At 42.3% G+C, this 23,453-nt stretch overlaps 1 pseudogene and 2 gene segments (V, D, J or C); all 3 read right to left on the reverse strand.

The window, feature by feature from the left end:
• Positions 1-605: 605 nt before the first annotated feature.
• On the reverse strand, positions 606-1,038 carry LOC133444808 (Ig heavy chain V region 5A-like). The segment is given in 2 exon segments: positions 606-910; positions 996-1,038. Coding segments are annotated over 2 exon segments (348 nt in total).
• Positions 1,039-14,326: 13,288 nt separating this feature from the next.
• Positions 14,327-14,758, reverse strand: LOC133444809 (Ig heavy chain V region 5A-like). The segment is given in 2 exon segments: positions 14,327-14,631; positions 14,716-14,758. Coding segments are annotated over 2 exon segments (348 nt in total).
• Positions 14,759-18,837: 4,079 nt separating this feature from the next.
• On the reverse strand, positions 18,838-19,584 carry LOC133444811 (type I iodothyronine deiodinase-like; annotated as a pseudogene).
• Between the last annotated feature and the right edge of the window lie 3,869 nt (positions 19,585-23,453).

Genomic DNA, 23,453 nt, shown 5'->3' on the forward strand with positions numbered 1-23,453 from the left:
CTCTAAAGAAGTAATTTCCTCAACAACGAAATGATTTAATGACATAGGTTGCATTAATGTGGTGTGGAGGTGAATCAGTGATCAATGTGTCTGTGGTTGATGTATCTTTAGATGTGTGGTAGATGTTTCTTTAATGTCTTCTTCACTCACTCACAGCTCACTTTAGATCACAACTGTTCAACCCAAAAAATAATCATGATGGAAATAAGCAAATAATGTATACTTATTAATTATTCGTTATTACTTAACAAGCCAACGTTTATGATTAAACTGAATCTTTACAGAGGGTAATTGAACTCTCTAGACATCAAGTCCCAGTTTAATTGTGGGTGTTTTAACCTAAAATATCTTCAGCATGAATGTGTTTACACAAAGATTCTGATGGTTAATAATGTAATTTTGTTTCTGCTGTTGCAGCATTTACACAGTGTTTTTTTTGTAATTTATAATTCTAGTCATTCTGATTTTTAAAAAGTTCATTGTCAACCTCCTTTTTATGTTTGCAGTAAAAACCAGTGGTGGTGTGAGAGCTCCTCCTCTGGTGGATTCATGTCACAAGTGTTCAGGCTCTGAGAGGTTTTTGTTCAGGTTTGCTGATGTTTGTGTCACTGTGAATATCTGGCACAATAATACACAGCAGAGTCTTCAGGCTGCATGTTCTGTCCATTCAGAGTCACTGTTTGACTGGAAGTGTCCAAGTCAATACTGAACTTGGTTTTCAGTGAATCTTTATAGTAAGAAGTTCCAGTATTTTTCATCCCGATCCATTCCAGTCCTTTCCCTGCTGGTTGTCGGATCCAAGCTGTGTAGTAGCTGCTGAGAGAATAAGAGACCCGACAGCTGATGGTCAGACGATGACCTGGCTGCACAGTCACAGAGGCCGGCTGAGTCAGCTGTTCACACTTCACACCTGTGGAGGGAAACATGTTAAATATTAAAAAAAAACAGAAAAAAGCTATTTTTAAATGTACAATCAGTTTCTCTGTGAGACTTACAGGATCCTGCAACCAGCAGCAGCAGCAAAGCTGAAGGGAACATGTTGCTACTGAAAGTGATCTGATGGGAGCTTCTCTTCTTTTACGACAACTGAGAGCATGACATCAAGTCTTTATGATGAAGCCTGTCATGGGGTTTACTTTGCATAAAAATGGCTCTGACAGATGATGACAGTTCTGAGTCAAACCAAAATTTACATTTAGTTTGATTCTCATTAACATACATTTATCTTCACATCTGACATCTATGGAGGAACAAAAGCACTATAATAAATAATTACTTCTGAGACTTTATTTCTCTGAATATTATAATGTTTGTAATGATGGTTGACTGAAGTGCACATCATGACTGAAAATCAGAAAGAAAATATTTGCTGACCTTGACATGACAAGTTTATTTCTAGAATGTGTTCCTCAGTGTAACTGTGTCTGACCAACAACTATGGTGCTCATGATGAGGACAGCAGATGCTGCCTCTGTCACTCATGGTAATCTGATACAAGTGTTACCATAATAGCTCCTAAAACCTGAATATGTACAAGTTAGTCTCTCTCTCTTTCTGTCTGTCTGTGTGTGCGTGTGTGCGTGTGTGTGTGTGTGTGTGTGTGTATGTTGGTTGATCACTCACCATTACTCAATAAATTGTAAATATTGACTATAATCTCCAAGCTAATCCATCCATCCATCCATTCTCCACCGCTTATCCGGAACCGGGTCACGGCGGCAGCAGCCTCAGCAGAGATGCCCAAACTTCCTTCACCCAGACCCTGCCTCCTCCAGCTCTACCGGGGGAGTCGTTCCCAGACGTTCCCAGAGACGTTCCCAGGCCAGCCAAGACACATAGTTTCTCCAGCGTGTCCTGGGTCTTCCCCGGGGTCTCCTCCCGGTGGTACTTGCCTGGAACATCTCCCTAGGGAGGCGTCAAGGAGGCATCCGATAGAGATGCCCGAGCCACCTCAGCTGAACTGGTGACAAAGGGCTGCCCTGCGGGAGTACAACATGCACTGGGAACAAGTCTGACCTACTGCAAGCAATGCGAACCAGACTCCTGCTCCAATCATATAGAGACCAGACAGCCCTTAACAGAGGGCACCGGACTCCATACTCACTGACCCCCCACAGAATACCACCAGGGACCCGGTCAAATGCCTTCTCCCGATCCACAAAACACATGTGGACTGGTTGGGCAAATTCCCTTGAACCCTCAAGCACCCTGCGGAGGGTGTAGAGCTGGTCCAGTGTTCCACGACCGGGACGAAAACCGCATTGTTCCTCCTGAATCCGAGGTACGACTATTGGCCATATTCTCCTCTCCAGTACCCTGGCGTAGACTTTCCCAGGGGGGCTGAGAAGTGTGATCCCCTATAGTTGGAACACACTCTCCGGTCCCCCTTTTTAAAAAGAGGGACCACCACTCTGGTTTGCCACTCCAGCGGCACTGTCCCCTTCCTCCATGCAATGTCGCAGAGGTGTGTCAACCAAGACAGTCCTATGACATCCAGAGACTTGAGGTACCCTTGCCAATGAGGAGCTTATTAACTACCACAGTGACTTTGGCTTGGGTGATGGATGAGCACATCCCAGAGTCCACACTCTCTGCTTCCTCAATGGAAGGATGTCAGTCGGATTGAGGAGATCCTTGAAGTATTCCTTCCACTGTCTGACAATGCCCCCAGTCGAGGTCAACAGCTCCCCACCCACACCATAAACGGTGCCGGCAGAGTACTGCTTCCCCCTTCTGAGGCACATAACAGTTCGCCAGAATTTCCTCGAGGCCGACCAAAAGTCTTCTTCCATGGCCTCACCAAACTCCTCGCGGACCCGAGTTTTTGCCTCCAGGACTGCCCAAGCCGCAGCTCGCTTGGCCTGCCGGTACCTATCTACTGCGTCAGGAGTCCCACAGGCCAACATAGCCCGGTAGGACTCCTTCTTCAGTCTGACGGCATCCTGTACTTCCGGTGTCCACCACCGGGTTCTAAGATTGCCGCCACGACAGGCACCGGAGACCCTGCGACCACAACTTCGAGCCGCCGCGTCGACAATGGAGGCAGAGAACATGGTCCACTCGGACTAGATGTCCCCTGCCTCCCCCGGGATCTGAGAGAAGTTCTCTCGGAGATGAGAGTTGAAGACGTCCCTGACAGAGGGCTCAGCCAGACGTTCCCAACAGACCCTCACAATCTGTTTGGGTCTGCCCAACTTCCTCCTCCGCCAGCGCATCCAACTCACCACCAGGTGGTGATCAGTTGACAGCTCAGCCCCTCTCTTCAACCGAGTGTCCAAGACATGCGGCCGAAGATCAGATGAAACAACAACAAAGTCAATCACTGACCTCCAGCCTAGGGTGTCCTGGTGCCACCGGCACTGATGGACACCCTTATGCTTGAACATGGTGTTCGTTATGGACAAACTGTGACTAGCACAGAAGTCCAACAACAAAACACCGCTCGGGTTCAGATCGGGGAGGCCGTTCCTCCCAATCACGCCTCTCCAGGTATCACTGTTATTATCCAAACTTAGCACATATAATTATCAGCTTACTTTCAGTGATACATCTTTTATAGGGTACTTTTTGTTGCTTGTTAACTGATGATCGGGTTCATAATCATCTGTTTCCAGCAGGACAGAGGTGCAGTAACGCGATCTCATCAGAACGTCATTAAGGAGGCTCCTGTTAACAGTTTATTCTAGTTGAATGCAGTTTCCCAACCCTGGTCCTTGGTGCACACTGTCCTGTGTGTCTTAAAAATTACTTTTTCTATTTTACCTCATGAACAGTTTTTACAAAGCTTGGTTTCTCTGGCAAATTTCAGTTTCTGGGCTATTCAGACAAAATAACAAACAACAGAAAGTAAAAGTGTTTATATGAAAATCTTTTCCGTTTTGACATGCCAAGTTTTTGTACCGCGTTTCTCCTTTCTGTGTCACTGTGCCCTTCGAGCACAATAATAAACAGCAGAGTCTTCAGTCTTCAGACTGTTCATCTGCAGATACACCTGCTGTCTGTTGGTGTCTCTGGAGATGGTGAACCGGCCTTGAAATGACTGAGAGTAGGATGCGTTGGCATCAGACCAAATGATTGAAATCCATTCCAGTCCTTTTCCAGGAGCCTGTCTGACCCAAGCAACAGAATAGCTGCTGAGGGAGAATCCAGAGACTGTACAGGTCAGTTTGTGGGAGTCTCCAGGTCTCTTAACCACTGATTCAGACTCTGTTAATGTCTGACCATCAACACCTGTCAATCGAAAAGACAATGGCCGGGTTTCCCAGATCCAACCTCTCTTAAGGATTTAAGAGAGGTTCAAAGAAGGTTTGAACTAAGAGACAACCCTAAGATACGGGTGTTTCCCAGATGACTTCTTAACACCGTCCTTTAGTTTCGCTCTTTCAGAAGCTCTTTGGAGCAGCTGCCCGGTTCTGAAACCAAATCAATCGATGCCAGGTAAATCGATCACCGGTCACTATCAGCGCATTTTCACACGCAGCACTGCTACCTAACGCACTAATTCCCTGCTGCCTGTGCGTTATAATAAAAAATTAAGATGATAAATATAATTCAATGACGTTTTTTCATCCAAACGGTGCGTTACTCCGTTATTTCTGGCTACAGTGAGGCTTTTTTTCCCCACACGCAGAGACCGGGAGTAAACGTGGTGGGCGTGTGTGTGCGTTCAAAAACATGAGCCAAGAGAAGGCGAGTTTCGCAAATCGCAACGTGGAATTACAGCAATCCCTGGTTTTTCGCAGGGGTTATGTTCCAAAAAGAACCCGTGATAAGTGAAATTCTTTTTACATTTATAGAGGGCTTCAGATTGCAGAGATCATCCCCGCCACGTATTCCACTGCTCTTCTGAGACGCTGCATCCCGACTCGCGCTGCAGCGTCTTTTTATCCTAAACCCCGCGGTGTAGGTGTGTTTTTTCAAGAGAAGATAATAGTTATGGGTCGTTGTCTTCGCTCTTTTTTCTTCTGGGCAAAAAGATTCTTTAATATAAACCGACACCATTGATTATATTTGAGACTGTAATGAACGATTCATCAAAGGCTGCCGTTCTTCAGCTGCTGCTTCCCTGTCATCACACATGTAGGTGCTCGGGCTCGCGCACGGCGCAGGTGTCACGGCTGCCTGGACAGCCCGGTCCGACGGCACGTCCAGGGGACTGAAGTGCTGACGCACGAATGCGTTCATAAAAACAGTTCTGCTTCGCGCACGGCGACGCGGTTGATTTGCAGCGAGAACATGCTGTATAGCAGCCAAATTATCAAATAAATGATATTCATGATGATCGTTTTATTTGTGCGCATAAAGCATATACAGGAACACACTTGTTATTCCTTATTTTTCTTTTTTTTCCCCCTTTGCTGTCACCAATAAATGCTAAACAATATAGGCTAAATCTAAAGTATAAAATAGATCAAAATTTGTGCGGGGTGCATTGTTTTAATATCTCATTGCTTGGTGTGATATTGATTTGCCTGACGCGGCTGGATCTGTGAGTCTTTGTTCACTAAGATAGTTGTAAAGACTGGGTCAGCAGCATCTTTCATTTCCTTCTTAATGAAAGAGATACTTAAGCTAAGAGCAACTCTGGGAAACGCGATTTTCTTTCACAGGCTCCTTAAGAAGGTTTGAAAGAAGTCTTTCGCTGTTAAGAACTACTTAACTGATCTGGGAAACCCGGCCAATATCCGTAAACAACACATAACATTTCTGAAGTCAGATTGAATTCAGTCATTTCACATTTTCACCTGTCCAGCAGATCGTTAAAAGCAGCAGTCCTGTCCTGAATCCCATTGTGTCAACTGTGTTTTCACTTCTCTCTGTTGTTCACTGTGCAGTCAGATAAATAGAGGCTGAAGATGTGAGGTTTGCATTGACTCCTCCTCATTGAATTAACAGTTCCAAACTGAACCAGGAATTAAAGAACATTTATTTAACCACCAAACACAATCATGAGGTCATATGAAGCTGTGAAATGAAAAATGGAGAAAACTTTTCAGTGTGTTTAAATGTGAACCTTTACTTATTATTTCATAACTGAAGATGTGATTGTAAAAGATTTAAGGAAAACGTCACAGAAGGAAGGAATTATCTAAATCAATTCACACATGAGCATGCCATCACAGCAAGAGATCAAATCTATACCGCACGCAGGAAAATGACTTTGGATATGTGATACAAACAGCTTATAAAAGAAGGATGGATTTCCCCAATTAGTTTCATATTTATGCTCACATAATAAGTTAATTTTGTGTCATAAATAACAACTTATTTTTCAGTCTTTCTTCACTAAATGTCATAATTTCCCTAATTTTGTTTGAGTGATGTTTAAATGATGAAAAGAGCTGGTGGTTGTCTATACTTGAAATTAAACTGTGTGGTAGATTTGAATGTAGTTTTCAAAGTTTGGCATGTTCAGTTATTGCTACCTAAAGGCAAATTGTCAAATTGTTTTAATTCCCCGTATGAATTGTTATAGATTACTTCTGCAATCCTGTATTTGACCCGGTCTTTGTACGTTTGGACCGTATAAAAACGTAATTCTTGCCATTGTAAGAATGAAATGTACCTGCTGTACTCTGCCCTTACCTTTTAACAACTTGTGCTTTTTATTATTTTACCTCTTTTCTTATCACTTTATTTCATTTTATTTGTTATTTACTGTTTAATTGTGTCTTTCCGCTTTTAATGTTGATGTAAAGCACTTAATTACCTTTTATTGCATTGTGCTATACAAATAAACTTTCCTTGCCTTGCCTTGCCTAAACGTCAGTGTAAAAACTGACTCAGAAGTTTTTGGAAAGCCTCCCTGATTACTTTCAGCACTGTGTGTTTGGCACAAAAATACACTGCAGAGTCCTCTGGTCTTAAGCCAGACAGTCTCAGATATACTATATACTATTGCTGTTATCTCTGGTGATTTCTATTCAACCTTGAACCCTGCTAGAGTACTCTGTTTTGCTCGCGTTGCTGTAGATACGTCACATCCACTCCAGTGGTTTTCCTGCAGGTTGTCTGATCCAGTTTGATTAAGATGCTTAGATGCTGCCCTGCTTCAGCAACACCGTTATACAAGTAGCTGCGTCATCAACAGAGTTGTGCAGACCTCCATTATAAACTAATGAGGACCATTAATTAGAATCAGGTGTGCTTAAGCAGGGCAGCATCTATGCAGGACAGTGTGACTCGAGGACCAGTGGTGGGAAACACTGGTTAACAGATATTTGATGCTTGAACAGTTTATGTTTGACTCAAAGCTGAAAACTAACTTGGATTTTGGCACAGCAATAAAATCGATAAGTGAGTTTTAGTTTTTAATTCAGTCCAGTCTTCATTGCCATAAATTCAAGATCAGAGATATAAGTAGATACATGAGACAGAAGAGAGAGAAGCTGAACACCCATGACCTTTACTTGTTCTTAAATCTTTGAATGATCTAATATAGTGCAGGTTTTTGTACAGCTGCTCAGTCAGCTTGAGTCACTGTGGGTCACGAGCACAATAATAAACAGCAGAGTCTTCAGTCTTCAGACTGTTCATCTGCAGAAACACCTGCTGTCTGTTGGTGTCTCTGGAGATGGTGAACCGGCCTTGAAATGACTGAGAGTAGGATGCGCTGGCATCAGACCAAATGATTGAAATCCATTCCAGTCCTTTTCCAGGAGCCTGTCTGATCCAAGCAAAATAATTGCTGCTGAGGGAGAATCCAGAGACTGTACAGGTCAGTTTGTGGGAGTCTCCAGGTCTTTTAACCACTGATTCAGACTCTGTTAATGTCTGACCATCAACACCTGTCATTAGAAAAGATAATATGCATAAACAACACATCACATTTCTGAAGTCAGATTGAATTCAGTCATTTCACATTTTCACCTGTCCAGCAGATCGTTAAAAGCAGCAGTCCTGTCCTGAATCCCATTGTGTCAACTGGGTTTTCACTTCTCTCTGTTGTTCACTGTGCAGTCAGATAAATAGAGGCTGAAGATGTGAGGTTTGCATTGACTCCTCCTCATTGAATTAACAGCTCCAGACTGAACCAGGAATTACAGAACATTTATTTAACCACCAAACACAATCATGAGTTTATATGAAGCTGTGAAGTGAAAAATGGAGACAACTTTTCAGTGTGTTTAAATGTGAACCTTTACTTATTATTTTATAACTGAAGATGTGATTGTAAAACATTTAAGGAAAACGTCACAGAAGGAAGGAATTATCTAAATCAATTCACACTATACCGCACGCAGGAAAATGACTTTGGATATGTGATACAAACAGCTTATAAAAGAAGGATTGATTTCCCCATTTAGTTTCATATTTATGCTCACATAATAAGTTCATTTTGTGTCATAAATACAAACTTATTTTTCAGTCTTTCTTCACTAAGGGTCATAATTTCCATAATTTTGTTTGAGTGATGGTTAAATGATGAAAAGAGCTGGTGGTTGTCTATACTTGAAATTAAACTGTGTAGTAGATTTGAATAATGTTTTCATAGTGTGTCATGTTCAGTTATTGCTACCTAAAGGCAAATTGTCAAATTGGTTTAATTCACCATACAAATTGTTACAGATTACTTTTGTAATACTGTACTTGACCCTGTCTTTGTACGTTTTGACCGTATAGAAACGTAATTCTCGTCAGTTGTGTGAAATAAGTGGGAAACACTGATTAACAGATATTTGATGCTTGAACAGTATATGTTTGAATAAAAACTGAAAACTAACTTGGATTTTGACACAGCAGTAAAATCAATATGTGAGTTTTAGTTTTTAATTCAATCCAGTCTTCATTGCCATGAATTTAAGATCAGAGATATAAGTAGATACATGAGAAAGAAGAAAGAGAAGCTGAACACCCATGACCTTGTTCTTAAATCTTTGAATGATCTAATATAAATACTGCAGGTTTTTGTACAGCTGCTCAGTCAGCTTGAGTCACTGTGTCCTTCGAGCGCAATAATAAACAGCAGAGTCTTCAGTCTTCAGACTGTTCATCTGCAGATACACCTGCTGTCTGTTGTTGTCTCTGGAGATGGTGAACCGGCCTTGAAATGACTGAGAGTAGTAAATGCTAGAACTGGTATACATGTATGCAATCCACTCCAGTCGTTGTCCAGGAGCCTGTCTGATCCAGGCCATCCCATAGTCACTGAATGTGAATCCAGAGGCTGTACAGGTCAGTCTGTGTGAGTCTCCAGGTCTTTTAACCACTGATTCAGACTCTGTCAGAGTCTGACCATCAACACCTGAAAAACCAAGAAAGACATACATAGCATGCATCACATTAGTTGCAAAAATAAAGTTTGTAAGATTAAGATCAGTGAAAATCTTCACCTGAGCTGCAGATAGTTAAAAGCAGCAGAACTGATCTATAATCCATCATGTTAACCTGAATGTCCACAGTTCTCTGTCATCATCGCTGCAGTCACATAAGTACAGGTGGAAGTTTTCACATTTACATTGACTCCTCCTCACAAGAACAATCTGACAGTGTTTACTGTCATTTCATCAGCAAGGTTGTTTGCATGTTTCACTTTAGTTTGTAAAAGATAAACACATAAATAATATATTTGCTCTTATTTCAGTATTTAGTGCTGTCTGATTCATGATAAATCAAACAAAAAGAGGTTCTATCGTCTATTTCATGCATAATGTTTCCTTGCTCCACAGTGGCACTTCAGGGGCCTATCAGATTGCAGGTGGTGCCTCGGCCCCCATGCCCCGATGCAACTTTATTCATCATCATTTCTTCTCAGTCCTTCTCCTTCTTCCCCCCAATGCAATGTCTCGTTCCCATCCATTACACAGTGCAACAGCGCCCTCTATAGGTCCTTAAATATGACAGTCAGGCAATTGCAGTGCAGGCATATTATTGTAAGAATTATTCATTGCATAAACACAACATTCACTCTTTCATGACACTTTTAAAGTCCAATTTTTACTACTAAATACACATACAGCTTATTATCTATGGAGCAAGTTATATTATTACCCCCCCTCCCAAAGTTATAACCTGATAAGCCATGTTAAAAGTGTAGTTTCCTGCTATTTAAAAGAAAATACCTAAAATGTACTTTGTTCTGTTATGTCTTCTTCCATTTTAATGACAGCACTCATGGACATCAGCTCCTTCAGGTTTTTAGATGTTTATGTCAAACTCTCACTACTTTGCTGAAATGAACCAAAACTATCAGATTCAACTGTTTTCATGACCAGTGAGTTTTTCTGCATTCAGATCAATAAGATCAAACACTAAGGGCCAAATCCACAAAGAATAGATTGCGCCCGCAAATAGCGCTGTGAATTGCGCCGCATTTGTGCCCGCAATTTGCCCTGCTTTAAGGTCCTATTCACAAAAGATTTTGCTCTAATGATATACCAGCGCAAACACGCCCATAAAGTTTTGGAACTGAGTGCAATTTGCCCTTGTCTGAGTCGAGCGGAGCTGTTTCCAGTGTTCTTCATATTTCAGCACACAGATTGGTCCATAATGAAAACTGCAGAAATAAAAAATAAAGCGAGTGAAAATAAAACGCCGTGAATTTCTACTGGGGAACAGGGGGGACATGCCCCCCCACTTTTCAAACTCATGCTTTTGTCTCTCTCCCCCCGTTTTTTTTTTTTTACAGTTTAAGAACTAACGGTAGGCTCAGCCTGTAAATCATCAAGACACTGTGCGAAAAGCCCCGTACCCTCTCCTCCCTCCTCCCTCAGTGCTGTTCAAGGCTGATTTATGGTTCCGCGTTAAAACGACGCAGAGCATACGGCGTAGGTTACGCGGCGACGCGCACTGCCGCATCTTTCAGGCCCTTTTTGTGCGCAAGCAAGCTTTATAGATGAGGTCCCAGATCAGGATCTGACGGTAATTCATGTTCTGTGTTTTGCTACACACACCTACAGGTCAGCTGTTAGACACACACATTCTAGATTTATATGTTTATATGGTGGAATTGTTTAAAGCAGCCCCTTACTGTATGGATGAATCCTGAGCTCCGTCCTGTTATTTTTATTTTTAAATCCGAGATAAGTCCACAACCCCACTTGATCTGACTGTTTACAGTCATGTCTGACTTTAGATTTCACCTTTAATATCATTCAGTATCACACAGGCTTGAATGATATTGAAGACAGAGAGAAACAGAGACAGATGGGGAGTGAGGAGTCGTTTGCGCGCAGTTTATACACGCTTCTGAAAGACGGTATTTGCTCCATTATTTTTGCGTGTGGCAAATGGCGCTGGCCTTTGTGAATTAGTCGGTTTTTGCAATGAGGCTTATTTGCATAGAAAGGGGGCAATTTTGCGCCGAATGTATGAATATTACCTAATTTACATGCATGCAAATGGCACAGGCGCACAATGCCACTATTTGCTTGGCAGCGCAGTTTGTGTTGCAATTCGCCCTTTGCGGGTGCTTTGTGAATTAGACGCTCTCTTTTTGTGTCATCTGCACCGGTTTAGCGGCCGCAAAAGCCGCGCAATCCTTTTGTGGATTTGGCTCTAACTGTACATTTAAAAAAAATTACAAAAAAGTAAAGCTCCTCGATGTCATGTTACAATCCAGAGATACCACAAAAAATGTTAAAACAAACGTGTGTAAACTTGAGAGAAAGTTCTGGTATTTGTTTTAGTAATCGTCAAATAATCAAACTGCTTGTTGTTTTAAATTTTTTTATGCAAGAAATATTGTATCAGTGCAATAAATGCTCAGTGGAAGGATATAAACATAATTTTGAAAATCATTTTGATGGACTGTAGTTTAAAGAAAATAAAAAACAAATTTATAAAATTCACAAGACTAAACTACTTAATAAAATAATTTAAAAATTAAAATTCAGTCCATGAAGGACAAATGTGGGATTTTATAGACCTGGAAAAAAAAAATAGTTTCTGTGATTAAAACAAAATAACAAACACCAGAAACTTCAGTTGAAAATGAAAATCTTTGCTGTTTTGACATGTCAAGTTTTTGTACCGATTATCTCCTTTCTGTGTAACCGTGCCTCTCGAGTACAATAATAAACCAAACTTGGTGTTAACCATATATATTAACCCATATATCCAGACAAGGGAAAAATAAAAAATAAATAAATACTGCAGGTTTTTGTACAGCTGCTCAGTCAGCTTGAGTCACTGTGGGTCACGAGCGCAATAATAAACAGCAGAGTCTTCAGACTTCAGACTGTTCATCTGTAGATACACCTGCTGTCTGTTGGTGTCTCTGGAGATGGTGAACCGGCCTTGAAATGACTGAGAGTAGTAAACGCTAGAACTGATATATGCAACCCATTCCAGTCCTTGTCCAGGAGCCTGTCTGATCCAGGCCATCCCATAGCTGCTGATGGAGAATCCAGAGGCTGTACAGGTCAGTCTGTGTGAGTCTCCAGGTCTTTTAACCACTGATTCAGACTCTGTCAGAATCTGACCATCAACACCTGAAAAACCAAGAAAGACATACATAGCATGCTCATATTAGTTGCAAAAATTACGTTTGTAAGATTAAGATCAGTGAAAATCTTCACCTGAGCTGCAGATAGTTAAAAGCAGCAGAACTGATCTATAATCCATCATGTTAACCTGAACGTCCACAGTTCCCTGTCATCATCGCTGCAGTCACATAAGTACAGGTGGAAGTTTTCACATTTACATTGACTCCTCCTCACAAGAACAACTGAATGTTTAATAACCAAGAGTCATTTCATTTTTACATGTTTCAGTTCAGTTTGTGGAAGACAATCACATCACTGATCTGGCTGTTCAGAATGATGAAAAATCTAAAGTTTCTTATATTTTAATAAAAAATATGATTATACTAGAAATTAAGGTACAGCTGTATAGTTCATTAGATGCATTAATTCAATATGTATAGCAGATGAAATCATTTCAGATTCATATTACTTTTCAAAAAATATTGATGATGTCAGTCAGTTCATTTGTAATGTAACAGATAATTACTTGATTCCTGTATAAATTGATTACCATTGAACATTGACATGCTGAGATGCGATTGTGATCTGTGATTATGTCTCCTGCAGTTGCATGTTGTTAAAATGTGTCCACTGTCCTGAAGTCAAACTCAGAAATATTGAGGGTATGTTTGTTTTATGCTGACTCCTTTTCAAAGCAGATTTTCAACAAAGACAAAACTAAACCAGTTCTTAAACCTTCGAGGTAATATAGAAAAATAATGATACATCAAAGTTAAATGAATTCAGTTGTCTTTTTATGTATTTTAAAAGCATTTAAAAAAATACAAATAATGATTTGTGATTTTCTTTCCTTTTAAGTGATGTGTTTTATTTATTAATTTGATTATTTGATTAAAACCCAGAGTGACCTTATTTAGGTCAGTAAAATTGGAGATTAAACTGGTTGTGGTGATATTTCTGACCTGGATGATGCAATAATCTTGTGTAATAGAGAAATGTCTATTTAGCATGTAACTTGTGTAACTTTTCACCAAGTAAACTTTTCCTCCGTGCTACAGCCTACACTTAAACCTGAAAAACAACTCCTAATTTAGGGTCTTAAATTCAAGGACCACATTCCAATAGGACCTGGTATCTGGTACCATCCATAGATTTATGACCTATGCAAAGCGCGTGCACGCCGCAGGCAGCTATTTTAGTCCGTGTTCCCCCTTTTCCGTCAGTCTCACTCTGTTCACTCTGTTCAACTTTGTGATGCTCAGCTGTACAGTTTATAATAAAGCAACACCTTGGGACTCTCTGAAATTGTTCTTTTCTCAATGAAATGATTTAATGACATAAGTTGCATTAATGTGGTGTGGAGGTGAATCAGTGATCAATGTGTTTGTGGTTGATGTAAGTTTAGATGTGTGGTAGATGTTTCTCTAATGTCTTCTTCATTCACTCACAGCTCACTTTAGATCACAACTGTTCAACCCAAAAAATAATCATGATGGAAACAAGCAAATAATGTAAAATCATCAATTCTTCGTTATTACTTAACAACCCAAAGTTTATGATTAAACTGAATCTTTACAGAGGGTAATTGAACTCTCTAGACATTAAGTCCCAGTTTAATTGTGGGTGTTTTAACCTAAAATATCTTCAGCATGAATGTGTTTACACAAAGATTCTGATGGTTAATAATGTAATTGTGTTTCTGCTGTTGCAGCATTTACACAGTTTCTTTTTTTTCTAATTTATAATTCTAGTCATTCTGATTTTTAAAAAGTTCATTGTCAACCTCCTTTTTATGTTTGCAGTAAAAACCGGTGGTGGTGTGAGAGCTCCTCCTCTGGTGGATTCATGTCACAAGTGTTCAGGCTCTGAGAGGTTTTTGTTCAGGTTTGCTGATGTTTGTGTCACTGTGACTGTCTGGCACAATAATACACAGCAGAGTCTTCAGGCTGCATGTTCTGTCCATTCAGAGTCACTGTTTGACTGGAAGTGTCCAAGTCAATACTGAACTTGGTTTTCAGTGAATCTTTATAGTAAGAACCTCCAGTATTTTTCATCCCGATCCATTCCAGTCCTTTCCCTGCTGGTTGTCGGATCCAAGCTGTGTTGTAGCTGCTGAGAGAATAAGAGACCCGACAGCTGATGGTCAGACGATGACCTGGCTGCACAGTCACAGAGGCCGGCTGAGTCAGCTGTTCACACTTCACACCTGTGGAGGGAAACATGTTGAATATTTTAAAAAACAGAAAAAAGCTATTTTTAAATGTACAATCAGTTTCTCTGTAAGACTTACAGGATCCTGCAGCCAGCAGCAGCAGCAAAGCTAAAGAGAACATGTTGCTACTGAAGGTGATCTGATGGGAGCTTCTCTTCTTTTACCACAACTGAGAGCATGACATCAAGTCTTTATGATGAAACCTGTCATGGGGTTTACTTTGCATAAAAATGGCTCTGACAGATGATGACAGTTCTGAGTCAAACCAAAATTTACATTTAGTTTGATTCTCATTAACATACATTTATCTTCACATCTGACATCTATGGAGGAACAAAAGCACTATATAAATAATTACTTCTGAGACTTTATTTCTCTGAATATTATAATGTTTGTAATGATGGTTGACTGAAGTGCACATCATGACTGAAAATCAGAAAGAAAATATTTGCTGACCTTGACATGACAAGTTTATTTCTAGAATGTGTTCCTCAGTGTAACTGTGTCTGACCAACAACTATGGTTCTCATGATGAGAACAGCAGATGCTGCCTCTGTCACTCATGGCAATCTGATACAAGTGTTACCATAATAGCTACTAAAACCTGAATATGTACAAGTTAGTCTCTCTCTCTTTCTGTCTGTCTGTCTGTCTGTCTGTCTGTGTGTGTGTGTGTGTGTGTGTGTGTGTGTGTGTGTGTGTGTGTGCGTGCGTGCGTGCGTGCGTGCGTGCGTGCGTGTGTGTGTATGTTGGTTGATCACTCACCATTACTCAATAAATTGTAAATATTGACTATAATCTCCAAGCTAATCCATCCATCCATCCATTCTCCACCGCTTATCCGGAACCGGGTCACGGCGGCAGCAGCCTCAGCAGAGATGCCCAAACTTCCTTCACCCAGACCCTGCCTCCTCCAGCTCTACCGGGGGGAGTCATTCCCAGACGTTCCCAGAGACGTTCCCAGGCCAGCCGAGACACATAGTTTCTCCAGCGTGTCCTGGGTCTTCCCCGGGGTCTCCTCCCGGTGGTACTTGCCTGGAACATCTCCCTAGGGAGGCGTCAAGGAGGCATCCGATAGAGATGCCCGAGCCACCTCAGCTGAACTGGTGACAAAGGGCTGCCCTGCGGGAGTCCAACATGCACTGGGAACAAGTCTGACCTACTGCTAGCAATGCGAACCAGACTCCTGCTCCAATCATATAGAGACCAGACAGCCCTTAACAGAGGGCACCGGACTCCATACTCACTGACCCCCCACAGAATACCACCAGGGACCCGGTCAAATGCCTTCTCCCGATCCACAAAACACATGTGGACTGGTTGGGCAAATTCCCTTGAACCCTCAAGCACCCTGCGGAGGGTGTAGAGCTGGTCCAGTGTTCCACGACCGGGACGAAAACCGCATTGTTCCTCCTGAATCCGAGGTACGACTATTGGCCATATTCTCCTCTCCAGTACCCTGGCGTAGACTTTCCCAGGGGGGCTGAGAAGTGTGATCCCCTATAGTTGGAACACACTCTCCGGTCCCCCCTCCGGTCACCCTTTTTTTTTTTTTTTTTTTTTTCCTTCCCTTGTCTGCACACATATTAATGATTGATACCATGATGGTAGAAACCAAAAGTATATATATGTGCATTATTACTATATTTAATATATATATATACATATATATACGCATACATATGCGTACACATGCATAAATATACACATACAAACCCAGTGATTTTTTTTAATTTTTTTTTGGGGGGGGGGGGTGACGACATCCACTGCCAATCCAGGAAGCAGGAACACACGGAAACACACGTCAAGCACTGGAAATCTGCAACAAAAAACCACAAACAAAGCACGAAACCGGCACGGAGCCAACCAAAACAATAACAGCAATCGACCTAAATCTTGAGATCTGATCGCAGTCTGAGCTAAGCTATCGCTACCGCTACCTAAACCCAAAAACTAGAGAGCCAGCATGCAGGTGAACAAGCCAGTGTGTATGTCTATGTGTGTGTGTGTGTATGTATATGATCATGTGTGTGTGTGTGTGTGTATATGCATGTGACTAAGTGACTATGTGTGTGTGTGTGTGTGTGTGTGTGTGTGTGTGTGTGTGTGTGTGTGTGTGTGTGTGTGTGTGTGTGTGTGTGTGTGTGTGTGTGTGTGTGTGTGTGTGTGTGTGTGTGTGTGTGTAATAAACCAAACAAAGTTCCACCTGAAGTGTATCTATAGTGGGGGAGGGGGGGGAGCAACCCCGCCACCCGCGAGACCTGAGGCCGACACGGAAGAGCCCGGAACCCAGGCCACCGGCAGCCCCACAGAGGGGAGAAGTGGGAGGGAGGCAACCCACCGCCTGCGAGGACCCCCCACCCCCCCCCGGCGGCGGCCGAGGGAAGGCGAGGGAAGAAGCAGCCAGGGATCCCGCGGCGGCGGACCGCGACCCAGGCAATCCCCGGCCACCCGGTCTGGGCCAGACACGCGGCCAGGAGGCCTTCACCCTTCAGGCCAACGACCCCCACCCGGCAGGGGGCCAGCCTGCCTTGAGAGACAGAGCCGCCCCGGCCGCCGACGCGGGCAGGCGCACCCGCCCCCCACGAAAGTGACCCCCCAAGACCAGAGGGGCGCCCCGCCGTAGAGGCAGCGGGGGGGACCGGAGACGGGCCCGGAGAGAGGGAACCCCCCAACAAGGCGACACCCGTGCAGGCCCGACAACGGAGGGCCCCAGACCCAGGCATCCCATTCATTCATCCATTCACCTATCCGATATCTATACTAATAATAATATGATATACTATACATAATAATAATAATACTAATAATAATAATAATAATAATAATAATAACCATTTTTGTATAATATAATATTGATAAATTATTAAGTTTTGTTGTCCTGCCAATGGAGGCTCAAATCCTCCATGGCAGGACCCTTCCATACCGCATTCTCTTTTTTTTTTTTTTTTTTTTTTTTTTCTTTTCTTTTCTTTCCTTTTTTTTTCTCTTTTTTGTTTTTACACAAATTATTATTGCAAATTATTATTGCTAATATTGCACAAATTATTATAGGAAACGTTTTACAGAGGGGATGTATTCTAAGGATTGATTTTCTGTATTTTAGGAATAAATGTTTGTGAAAAGAAGCTACAAAAAACAAAGCTGGAAATTGAATTCTCCCTGAAAATACAATATTTTGAACTCATAAAAGGACTTTTCATATAACAAAGACATTGAAAAGCCACAAAAGCACTTATTTGAACATCTACAAAACATTAAGGGCATAAGATGCAGAAATCAAAGTAAATATAAGAAAGTTAGGCATTAACTCACATCAGGATCTGAATGCAACTCAAATCCATTCAATGCATGCAAGACTGCAGTTGGGTAATCTGCATACCATGCCACTCATTTATTGCTTCCAGGAAAATAGTAAACAACCACATTCTTGGTGTGGTTGAAAAATCATGTGCAAAGACATTAATGCCCTGAAACCACACAATGTAATATTGAAGAAGTCTGTGGCTTTCCAAAAAGAAAAAGTATGCGTTATGATGTTGCTGGAGGATAAAACAAACACTCTGATTAAAATTAAACTCAAAGCCTTCTTTAAGGATCATGCATTACATGTGTAAGGTGATAAATACTCCTATGTAATTCAGAGAAGGCCCACTTCCAAATAATCTTTTATCAGATTACAGTTTCCAGAGGATTGCACTGTAATCGTCATAAAAGAAGCAGCCTTCCATAGAATTACTTTGGAGAATTTATATCTGAAAATAAATCATTGTAAATTTATGCTGAACATGGTGGCACCGACACTGCAAGTGAAAAATGAGTAATTTCTCAGATATAAATTGTAAACTTCAGCATCAACTACAAAGAGGGGCACGTGACATCCATCCAGCTTCAGACACAATTCCTGAGTGAACCTTTATCATGTTTCACTCCATCTGGCGACAGAGGCCAATGGTTTAATCTGTAGCCGTCACAAAGAAACACGAGCTCAGTTCAAGCTCAGGGCCTGTTTTCTGAAAGCAGGAGGGCAACACTCGTGCATGTCGAAGGATTATATTTCCCATTCAGTGTTTGTGAAGGACCTGCATGCAGACCGAAACGAGTAAAATAACATGACTACGATACAGAATTAACCCAATGAGCAACAAACTTCCTTATCAGACTGATGGATGATAAAAAAAAAAAAAAAAGTTTAGGCTCTTATTTCATCTTCTGCAGAAAAGAACGGACCTCCAGTGGATTGTAGCCCCAAGGCCCCATCGCCCCCTTGTAGACAACTTTCCCAGCATGCAGCACGTAAAGCCTCTCCGGCTGAGCTCCGTACTTCATGGCGGCGTCATTACTCATTTCATGGACAACAACGGGACACAGCGGTTCATTCTGAACCAGGGTTTCAGCTGCAGAAAGCCTGTCCTCGAGGCTCTTGTGCTGATTGATGTCAAAATTATTGGTGAAGGCCCATTCATCTGTTGAATGAGCCTCAGCGATGTAGATGACAAGAAAGTCAGCGACGTCCCCGAAATCCTTGACGAGTTGCTTGAACTCGTCTAGTTTGAACATAAACGGGGGTCAGGTACAACTCCCGAAACTCAACACCAGCGGTCTGTTCCCTTTCACGTATTTGCAGATGCTGGTTTTCTGCCTGTCCATGGTGATCACAGGTGAGTCTGGGACTTCTCCGCCCATAAAAGCTTCTTGTCCGAGCGACTGCCACGTGTTCTGAAAGGCAGTTTTGATGAAGGTGAAAGACAAAAAAGTCCGACCCCAATCCTCAAACTTAAATCTGGGATTCTGGGTCATTGTTGTCTTTTCGCCCATTTTCAACATCAGGGTCCTGAAGAGGGTTGGTGAGAGAAACTGTATAACACTGAGCACAGGTGGGAGTGCTATCATGTAGCAAAGAATACATGCTGTTTTGAAATAAAGCACCAATTTCTGGAGAGACATGTCTGCTCTTTAGTGGAGACAGAACAACACTACTACCATACCGCATTCTCACCGACACAGACACACAATCACGCACCGTTTCCCCCTCCCCGGGGGGGTCCAGCACCGCCAGAAGGCGCCCCAGGCTGCACGGCGAGCCCCGCCAGGCCCGGGTATCCCGACCCACCTATCCCAGGCCGGTGAGGGAACGCGGGTGATGTGGGACCCCCTCCCGCCCCTGGTGTTGAGTGCATGTGATTAATGCCATAAAAACAGGGAGGGGGAGGGCCAAGTATCGATTTGACACCGACCCCCCCCTCCCGAACTACGTGTCCTTGTCAAATGTATTTATTAAGTGTTGAATGTGCAGTGTCTATTTTGCTGTTAAAACCGTGAGGCGGGGAGTGCCGGGCCACGCGGGACAGTGCCCCCCATGACCCGGACCCCCCGCCCTTCGCCTATGTGCGTATGAATCGTGTAGGGGGGGAAGGAGGGGGAGCGGAGGCCGAACCCAGGAGGCAGGACCAGCAAAGCCGGCCCTGATAAGACACCCGCGCCCCCCCACCGGTCATCCAGTAGACGGGGGCCGGCCCTCCGAGCCGGGCCAGGGCCCCACCGTACCTCCACGGGCGCCCCCGCCGCCGGAGCCCCCTTTTTAAAAAGAGGGACCACCACTCTGGTTTGCCACTCCACTGTCCCCTTCCTCCATGCAATGTCGCAGAGGTGTGTCAACCAAGACAGCCCTATGACATCCAGAGACTTGAGGTACCCTTGCCAATGAGGAGCTTATTAAATACCTAAAATTCTAAGATTGCCGCCACGACAGGCACCGGAGACCCTGGGACCACAACTTCGAGCCGCCGCGTCGACAATGGAGGCAGAGAATATGGTCCACTCGGACTAGATGTCCCCTGCCTCCCCCGGGATCTGAGAGAAGTTCTCTCGGAGATGAGAGTTGAAGACGTCCCTGACAGAGGGCTCAGCCAGACGTTCCCAACAGACCCTCACAATCTGTTTGGGTCTGCCCAACTTCCTCCTCCGCCAGCGCATCCAACTCACCACCAGGTGGTGATCAGTTGACAGCTCAGCCCCTCTCTTCACCCGAGTGTCCCAGACATGCGGCCGAAGATCAGATGAAACAACAACAAAGTCAATCATTGACCTCCAGCCTAGGGTGTCCTGGTGCCACCGGCACTGATGGACACCCTTATGCTTGAACATGGTGTTCGTTATGGACAAACTGTGACTAGCACAGAAGTCCAACAACAAAACACCACTCGGGTTCAGATCGGGGAGGCCGTTCCTCCCAATCACGCCTCTCCAGGTATCATTGTTATTATCCAAACTTAGCACATGTAATTATCAGTTTACTTTCAGTGATACATCTTTTATAGGGTACTTTTTGTTGCTTGTTAACTGATGATCGGGTTCATAATCATCTGTATCCAGCAGGACAGAGGTGCAGTAATGGGAGATCTCATCAGAACGTCATTAAGGAGGCTCATCTTAACAGTCTCTTCTAGTTGAATGCAGTTTCCCAACCCTGGTCCTTGATGCACACTGTCCTGTGTGTCTTAAAAATGTCTTTTCTATTTTTCAAATTACCTCATGAACAGTTTTTACAAAGCTTGGTTTCAGTTAAGGATCAGGTTTCAAATAACTTGTCTCCCTAATATTAAAACGAATTATTTCATAAAAAAGGAAAGTAAATTATCTTTTGTGGCAGATCAGAGAAGAGAATAAAAAACTAATTCATAATTCATAACATTCTACAATAAGTAGAATGAAAAAAGCAATAAAATCCTGACTCAGAAATGAGTCAGGATTGAAATGAATGAATTTATAGAACTCTGGCAAATTTCAATTTCTGGGCTATTCAGACAAAATAACAAACAACAGAATTTTCAGTTGTAAAAGTGTTTATATGAAAATCTTTTCCGTTTTGACATGCCAAGTTTTTGTACCGAGTTTCTCCTTTCTGTGTCACTGTGCCCTTCGAGCGCAATAATAAACAGCAGAGTCTTCAGTCTTCAGACTGTTCATCTGCAGAAACACCTGCTGTCTGTTGGTGTCTCTGGAGATGGTGAACCGGCCTTGAAATGACTGAGAGTAGGATGCGCTGGCATCAGACCAAATGATTGAAATCCATTCCAGTCCTTTTCCAGGAGCCTGTCTGACCCAAGCAACATAATTGCTGCTGAGGGAGAATCCAGAGACTGTACAGGTCAGTTTGTGGGAGTCTCCAGGTCTTTTAACCACTGATTCAGACTCTGTTAATGTCTGACCATCAACACCTGTCAATCGAAAAGACAATATCCGTAAACAACACATAACATTTCTGAGGTCAGATTTAATTCAGTCATTTCACATTTTCACCTGTCCAGCAGATCGTTAAAAGCAGCAGTCCTGTCCTGAATCCCATTGTGTCAACTGTGTTTTCACTTCTCTCTGTTGTTCACTGTGCAGTCAGATAAATAGAGGCTGAAGATGTGAGGTTTGCATTGACTCCTCCTCATTGAATTAACAGCTCCAGACTGAACCAGGAATTACAGAACATTTATTTAACCACCAAACACAATCATGAGGTTATATGAAGCTGTGAAATGAAAAATGGAGACAACTTTTCAGTGTGTTTAAATGTGAACCTTTACTTATTATTTTATTAACTGAAGATGTGATTGTAAAAGGAAAACGTCACAGAAGGAAGGAATTATCTAAATCAATTCACACATGAGCATGCCATCACAGCATGAGATCAAATCTATACCGCACACAGGAAAATGACTTTGGATATGTGATACAAACAGCTTATAAAAGAAGGATTGATTTCCCCATTTAGTTTCATATTTATGCTCACATAATAAGTTCATTTTGTGTCATAAATACAAACTTATTTTTCAGTCTTTCTTCACTAAATGTCATAATTTCCATAATTTTGTTTGAGTGATGTTTAAATGATGAAAAGAGCTGGTGGTTGTCTATACTTGAAAATAAACTGTGTGGTAGATTTGAATAATGTTTTCATAGTGTGTCATGTTCAGTTATTGCTACCTAAAGGCTAATTGTCAAATTGGCTTAATTCACCATACAAATTGTTACATATTACTTTTGTAATACTGTACTTGACCCTGTCTTTGTACGTTTTGACCGTATAGAAACGTAATTCTCGTCAGTTGTGTGAAATAAGACCTGGAAACAGGCATTGTGGCATACAATTGTCAAATTGGTTTAATTCCCCGTATGAATTGTTATAGATTACTTCTGCAATACTGTATTTGACCCGGTCTTTGTACGTTTGGACCGTATAAAAACGTAATTCTTGCCATTGTAAGAATGAAATGTACGTGCTGTACTCTACTGCCCTTACTTTTTAACAACTTGTGCTTTTTATTATTTTACCTCCTTTCTTATCACTTTATTTCATTTTATTTGTTATTTACTGTTTAATTGTGTCTTGCCGCTTTTAATGTTGATTTAAAGCACTTAATAACCTTTTATTGAATTGTGCTATACTGTACAAATAAACTTTCCTTGCCTTGCCTTGCCTAAATGTCAGTGTAAAAACATTTTCTCAGAAGTTTTTGGAAAGCCTCCCTGATTACTTTCAGCACCGTGTGTTTGGCACAAAAATACACTGCAGAGTCCGCTGGTCTTAAGCTAGACAGTCTCATATATACTATATACTATTGCTGTTATCTCTGGTGATTTCTATTCAACCTTGAACCCTGCTAGAGTACTCTGTTTTGCTCGCGTTGCTATAGATACGTCCCATCCACTCCAGTGGTTTTCCTGCAGGTTGTCTGGTCCAGTTTGATTAAGATGCTAAGATGCTGCCCTGCTTCAGCAACACCGTTATACAAGTAGCTGCGTCATCAACAGAGTTGTGCAGA

This window comes from Cololabis saira, chromosome 5, assembly GCF_033807715.1.
Source record: "Cololabis saira isolate AMF1-May2022 chromosome 5, fColSai1.1, whole genome shotgun sequence".
NCBI lineage: Eukaryota > Metazoa > Chordata > Actinopteri > Beloniformes > Belonidae > Cololabis > Cololabis saira.